The 7,389-nt window shown below is 35.4% G+C and overlaps 1 protein-coding gene across 1 annotated transcript; it reads right to left on the bottom strand.

Annotated features, from left to right (window-relative positions):
* Positions 1-1,668: 1,668 nt before the first annotated feature.
* On the bottom strand, positions 1,669-2,313 carry LOC136795466 (uncharacterized). The gene has a single exon (XM_067046115.1). It carries the CDS (start codon positions 2,311-2,313, stop codon positions 1,669-1,671), a length of 645 nt encoding a protein of 214 aa, XP_066902216.1.
* Positions 2,314-7,389: the final 5,076 nt, after the last annotated feature.

The following is a 7,389-nucleotide window of genomic DNA, read 5'->3' as shown; positions in this document are numbered from 1 at the left end:
GAGCTTGGTTAAACGACATAGTCCGTAGTGGGAAGGTAGGTTACAATCAGCAGTGTTGCCAGTGTCAACCGAATAAATAAAAACTTTAGACAACACGCACAAATCTTTCAATGAATATAACAATTGATAGATAAACGCAATAAAAGAATTAATCTCAACACTCCTCCTCATTGAAAAGATTTTGAATTAAGTATCTTATTTTAGTCCAACCCTTTCCAATAATGTTTTCAGTCGTGGTCCATGAAGAGGCTTCGTTAGGAAATCCGCCAGTTGGTCCTGGGTTGCGATTGACTTGATTTCAAGTTGTCCGTCTTGCAAGACAAAACTTTTGCATCCTTTGGAGGATTCACCAACGTCCATATTTTGTTGGAATTATGTGCTGTCATTTCGGTTTCCATAGCCTTCAGCCAATTTTGATGATGACTTAACCGCTTCTTCATAAGTTTCGGGGGTTTCTTGATCAGCCATAATTAAGGTGGTGACAAAATCATTGAACCGTTGAGGTGGTCGGATTTTGTTCCGATCTCTAACTCCAAGATCCGGTTGTTCTTTTTCTTCTTCTGAACTAAAATAGTCTCATGAATGACATCTTCTTCTTCATTCTCTGATTGTTCTTCCTCTTCGGTCAACTTCTCTTCTTCTTGCTTTCATCATCTTCTTTTCTCCTTGAAGACGAATTGTCATTGACGGAATTAGTGTCTATTCATTGAACGTTACATTTCTTGATCTTGTGATTGTTTTTCCTCCGGTCCATACTCGATAGCCTCCAAAGTCGTAACCTACTAATGTTCCTTTTGTTGCCTTTTTGTCCATCTTTTTCGTGAACTGCTTAGGAATGTGAACATAACATTCACAACCAATAATTTTTAAATGTCATATGCTAGGTTTCTTCCCTGTCCATAATTCAAAAGGAGACTTTCCAGGAACGCCAGACTTAGAAGTTCTGTTTAAAATATGTACAACAGAGTTAATTAATTCAGCCCATAGTGATTGTGGTGTATTTCCGTGGGAATGTAGGATAGCCCTGGCTGCCTCTACAACTGTACGGTTATCCCGCTCAATAAAACCGTTAATTTCGCTGGAGTAGGGGATAATTAACAAGTGTTCAATACTGTTATTTTTCAGAACCTCCTTCATTTTGTGAAAATCAAATTCTCCTCCATTGTCACTTTGGAGCGCTTTGACATTGTATCCAGCTTTTTGGCATTCTTTAAGAAAAATTAAAAATTTATCAAAAACATCAGATTTCACTTTTAGGAAGAAAATATGTCTGAATCGGGAAAAATCGTCTTTGAAGAGAACATAGTATTTGTACCCAGAAAAAGATTTTTCGACAGGTCCACTCACGTCAGCTTGTATGACTTCTCCTGGTACCGTTGCCCTTTTTCGAGTTCCATGTTTTAATTTATGGGCCTTACCATAGACACATCCTTCGCAAATGCTAGGATCAGTTTTTAATTCGATACCTAATTCTCCCTTGATCACTTCTTTTGTATGTCTCTTATCTTGATGTGCAAGTCTTTCGTGATAGAGTTGCATGAGTCCCTCGTGATCACTAGCTACAACATTATTAGTCGAGAGTAAGGAATTATGTAAATTAAGTTTATACAAACCGTCATTAATGTTCCGCTGTCCAGTCATAACGACTTCATTCTTGACAATAAATTTTCATGTTCCTGCTGATGAAATAAATTTACTCTGAGGACATCTATCGTGGGCTGCCAAAACCGAAAACAAATTTTTGTGAACGGAAGGCACCAACCATACATCCCGCAACGTAATAATTTTACCCACAGATGCATGTAATTCTACATCTCCAAAGCCTAATGCGCCAGCTTTTTGAACATTGGCTGTTACAACGTGGTGTAGTCTGTCAAAGTCTTTAGTACATTTAAATAACTTTTCATTATTGCATATATGATGAGTGGCACCATTATCCACATACCAATTTATATCGTCACTTTCAGCTTGAAAAATGTGAGAAACAAAAAAAAGAGTAAGGGTGTTACTCTGTGTTGCTTCAGGCTTCGGCGGACGTCCATCTCTTTTCCATTTTATACAATTCTTTATTAAGTGACCCTCTATTTTACAATAATGGCAAGTGAATTTCTTTTTAGGAACGTTTTTAATGAACAAATCTCTCTTAGAAAGAGCGAGGGCCTCCTCGTCAGCCTTAGAGACATTTCTATTTGTATTAACTTCTCCAAGAGCCCTTTCGTGAGCAGACAGTTGACTTGTCAAATTTTCAACAGTTCGTTCTGACTTAGACATCAATTGCCAACTTGACCTAAAAGAAAAATATCCTGACGGCATTATTTTACGGCAGGATTTTACAAATCAGAAGTATCTCTGGCAATTTACTTTCAGTATTTAATTCAATGTTGAGATTATTCCATAGATTTTTGACTTTAGAAAGATGACTTGCCATATCATCATCTGACGAATACTTTAAATTAAAGAATTGCATGTACAAGTCAAATGTTTTATCTTCGGATACGCCATCGTACGATCTGTGCAACTCAAGCCAGATTTCTCTAGAGGAGTTAAATATCATCACTTTGGTTAATGTTTCCTCCGTCATATTAGAAGTCAAAACCAGCATGGCCTTAATATCCGCAGTTTAAAACTGTTCATTTTTATTATTGAAATCATTTACCTCCTGTTCTGATGCTCCAGTAGCTACAGGCTTAGGGCATGTTAACTCCCCTGTGACAACTTCATCTCCACTAGGAAAACTCCTTAGAAGTATCAGAATCTTAAATTTCCACGTCGCCCAGTTGCTTTTTCCTTCAAGATTACCAATGTTAATCTTTAGATCCATCTCGTTTTCCGAAAAACTTCGTTACGAAAACAATATACGGGGACACTATCACTTCAATAACCGAACCGACTTTTATCTCCGAAATTACGCGTCAGTAGTTGCTAGACCCGTAACCTATTGAAGTAAATGATTTAAATAAAAACTAGCAGAGTCGATAAAAGTTGAATATAATTATAAAAAGATCTCATTACATGAAAAAACATAACAAAACGCCATGAGGGCAAGAGCTTGGTTAAACGACATAGTCCGTAGTGGGAAGGTAGGTTACAATCAGCAGTGTTGCCAGTGTCAACCGAATAAATAAAAACATTAGACAACACGCACAAATCTTTCAATGAATATAACAATTGATAGATAAACGCAATAAAACAATTTATCTTAACAGAATTGACCTTCAAATCCACGACATACAATCACTCAGAAGATCTTTTTCCAAGTATTTCGGTATTATTCTTTACAATTTTCATTTTGTCTTTACAAAAAGTTACGTTTCCACCTTTCTGTGTTATTTTATCCACAATAAATTTATGCTGAGGTCTGGGATGTACATCACATCTTTTAGTTGACAATGGTCACTTTTTACACAAGGAACCATTTTGGCTGCCTTGGATGCACAGTTTTTAGCCAGATCTACCTCAGCATCAATAGGTTTAGCCTGGGACAATACACTTATATTGTTGGTCATATGTCTTGTAGAACCTGAATCTAAGACCAATTCAGTTCATGATTTACTGCAGCTTTCAGTAAGGAAAAAAGCTGCTGACGTTTTCACTTTGTTTTTACGAAAGAAGCAGTCCTTCTCTAGGTGGTTCATTTTTTTTCATATACCACAGGGTTTTTTCTTGGTTGGGCAGTCTTTACTCAGATGTCCCTCTTTAGAGCAAGAAAAACATTTCCTCTTGCTAGAAGTAGTTCTCCAATATCTTTTAACACAAGTTTTAAAACCAACAGGAATGTCTGTTTCTTTAGTAGTATGTGAAGAGCGCCTTTCTTCAGCCATCAGACTTGTCGTTAAATTGGAAAGAGTTTTTATATCAGAGCCTGTGTTTTACCAAGCACTTATAAAATATTTATACTGCTCTGGAAGTGTAGTTATTACCTTGGAAATGATCATATCTTATGGTATATCGTTTCCCAATGATTTTAATTTAAATGCCAAATTTTCGATTGTGCTTATGTGGCTTGCCATGTCTATCCCTGTCTTAAATTTTAAATCGAAGAACTATTGCAAAAGGTCAAACTTTTACTGAGAAACATATCTTACATATATGTTACATATTTCAAAATAACAAGTCAAAATATGAGTTAATGATCTCTGATTCATTGTTGTTACTATTACGTTTTGGACTTTAGCATCATTTAGTGCATACACCTTATATTCTTTACTTTGCTGGTTTATGGGAGGCTCAAAATCTTTAGAAATAATCTCAAACAATACGTAGGCTTTTAAGAAGAACAAGGTAGCACCTTGAGTTTTCACATTTGGAATTTCTCAGGTCCTGTCAGCGGCTCGATATGATTTATTTCATTGAAGGTGTTGAGATTCATTTTACGATGTTACTGTTAATGAACTATAACTGTTTTTACTTCACGAAGCATTTGAACTGGAACAAACACTACCGCACTATTTTTACTGTCTCACTACAAATTTTAATTTCGCGAACTACCTGGGCCCATAACCTGTTGAACGTGAGGGTGGTGGACACAAATAAAATGTTTTTACTGTTCATACTGTTTTATTAGTTAGGGTTAAGTAACACAAAACGTTCTTACTGTAGTGAGAACTAACAACACAAGTACACAGACCACGCTTACCAACCTTCCACACTGTTATAAAACCGTTGCAAGCCGGTATAATGGACACATACAACCAGCCGGAATGGCCCCTCCCCATTCTTTGTTAGCCCCTGGCTATATAGCCCCACATGTATAAACCGCCTTCAGCGGACCCAGCTTCCTCATCTTATAATGCCATAAGGCAAAGGAAGATTTATTGTAATTGTATATATATCCTTAGTTGTAAGTCTATATATTTGTAATGTATTAAATAAATAAAAATTTTAGGAGGTAAGAAAAAAAAAAAAAAAAAAAAATAATGGACATGTTAATACTTTGCCACAGAGAAACGTGTATATTATACTTGTATATTTATACGTAACGTGTATATTATATTTAATTATTAATAAAAAATGAATTTTTACATCTCAATTTAACACTTCGAACTTTAATCTCTAAATGAGTTGTAGGACTTTGCAATCTCCTCTGTCTTTTAATTCTTTAGACTTTGAACTGTAATCCTCTTTCTTTTAATTCTTAATTTAAGTGTGAACAATATATTTTGTACTTTAATCATATAAGTAAAGCATAAAATAGGATATTTATTTTTTAATTTCTCCATGAAATTTAAAGGTATATTATGTTTCGAACACTGGAAACATATAAACGCGGGGGGTGGTATGCACAGATACACAAATCAAATGCTTTTACTGTTTTATTAGTTACAGTTTGATAACATAAAACGTTCTTACTGTAGTGAGAACCAACAACACACACAAAGCTTGATGGCAACCTACCGACTTCAGTTACAAATCGTCTTGTGATAAATTTGATATATTCACAGTTTGCCACAGAGCAACGTGTATACAAGAAAAAATGAATTGTTACATCTCAATTTAACAAGCTCAACTGGGTAAATATCTGACAGACAGAGAATCAGTGAGATATATTGTAGAAGGCTTACCACCCTATTATGATCCAGTTGTTAGCCCTATTTTGGTAAATAGAAACATTAAATTTACTGAATTAAGGCAAATGATTTTATAATTTGTAAGGAGAAACACAATCAATAGAAACAAACTGACATTAAAAACATATCATGAAAGGCCAAACTTCAGTCCAAAAGACTGTATATTTTAACAAAGAAAATAAAAGACAACACAATAGAAATGGACCCTCTGATACACAAAAGTCTCAACCAAGAAGACAGCATAGAGCATCCTTGGCTACAGAATTTTCCATATGTGCTATTAACAATGATATTTAGTATTCGATTAAGGGAGGAGCTAAAAAAAAGGAAAATAGAAGGAGTATCGATAAAGATTAAGGGAAAATTAAAATGAAAACACATAGCAAAAGTGGTATAAACAACTTTAACTTTCAAGATGTGTTAGTTGTTCCAGAGTTATGTGCTAATAGTGAGGGGAGCAAAAAGTTCAGCTCCAATCCACCAGAGCGCAGCACCTCAAGCCTTACCGAAGCTGTCAGATTTATACATTACTTGTCTTATAAAAACATATTGTTATTTTTACATATTATTAAATTTTGTACATACTGCTTAGCAATGTCGATAAAATAATAAATAAACAATACCAAAATAAAGCACAAAACTACCTCATGCATATAAGATAACACCGCTTCTCAGCCACAGCCACATGCACTAGGCCTATAAATAAGGGCCTTAAGGAAGACTTAACTGATTAGAACCTTAAAATACCTTAAAAGATAGTAAAAGGTAATACTCAACACGATTTATTCTTTTTTTCCCATATTAAAGCACTCACTAATTTATTGTTTTTTCTGTGTAAGAGGGCTCAGAAAATAGAAAAACTTAACTGATCGTAGATCTACAACTATTCCAGGTCTAGTCCTAAACAGGTGATGTGCGCTTTGCTTGAGATGTTTTGGCCGATAGCCGATCCTGAATCCTAAAGGCGGATCCACATGTTGGCTCGCCACGAATCGGAGGCTTGTTCAAATGCTCGGTAAACAAAGAGCGGACTATACACATGTCAGTGTTATTCAGAGAGGCAAGGATGACGGACGTACAAGTGGTTTCAGCCATTGCACTGGGGTTATATTATTTTTAATTCCAAAAAAATGAAAATGAAAGGAAATTAAATATAAAAAAATAAGATTAAATATAAAACTTATCATAAATAGTACCAACAAACACCTTTAAGCTCCTATCAGCTCTCATTCGCAGCTAGACAACGAACAATGGGGGAGATGCTTCACGAGCGCTCTCAGGAATCCCTTTGAACTTTGTCCAAAAAACCTCGAGAGTCGGATCGGCAACGAGCTTAGGCCAACTCGTACAAGCCACCCATCCACATGCTCGCGCATGTCTGAGTTCGCCATGTCTTGGCCAATATGTAGAGGCCCATTAAAGAGTTGTTTTTGTTCTACGATCACCTAAGACATCCCCTTTCTCCTGCAATCCCCCTCCTTTTGTAAGACCCAGTGGCTAGCTACCCTTCGGGCTTACATACCTCCTCCTTATCTATAATTATAGCGGAAAATAAATTGTTAAGTTTAAAAATATCACTAGCCGTTTCAGTATTTTTAATCGATATTTAACATAAAGGAGTAGATTTTCTATCTTTATTCAGTATGCCTGATACGTAAACAAGTTGGAAATGTTTTGACTGTAACTCAGCCTTTAATTCCTCTTCCTGATAACTACGTTCAAATGTTTATTTTTATCTGTAGAAAATGTATGCTATTCTATTTTTTCTTCGTTATAATACTTATTCATAGTTCTATAGTTGATAGCAAAATTTTTGTGTTAT

Source organism: Halyomorpha halys, unplaced genomic scaffold, assembly GCF_000696795.3.
Source record: "Halyomorpha halys isolate HHAL.00 unplaced genomic scaffold, Hhal_1.1 Scaffold727.1, whole genome shotgun sequence".
Lineage (NCBI taxonomy): Eukaryota > Metazoa > Arthropoda > Insecta > Hemiptera > Pentatomidae > Halyomorpha > Halyomorpha halys.
This window is presented reverse-complemented; position numbering and strand designations above follow the sequence as displayed.

Bases quoted from the DNA above. Each gene is read 5' to 3' on its own strand.
- LOC136795466 (XM_067046115.1), bottom strand. From the start codon at position 2,313: ATGCCGTCAGGATATTTTTCTTTTAGGTCAAGTTGGCAATTGATGTCT.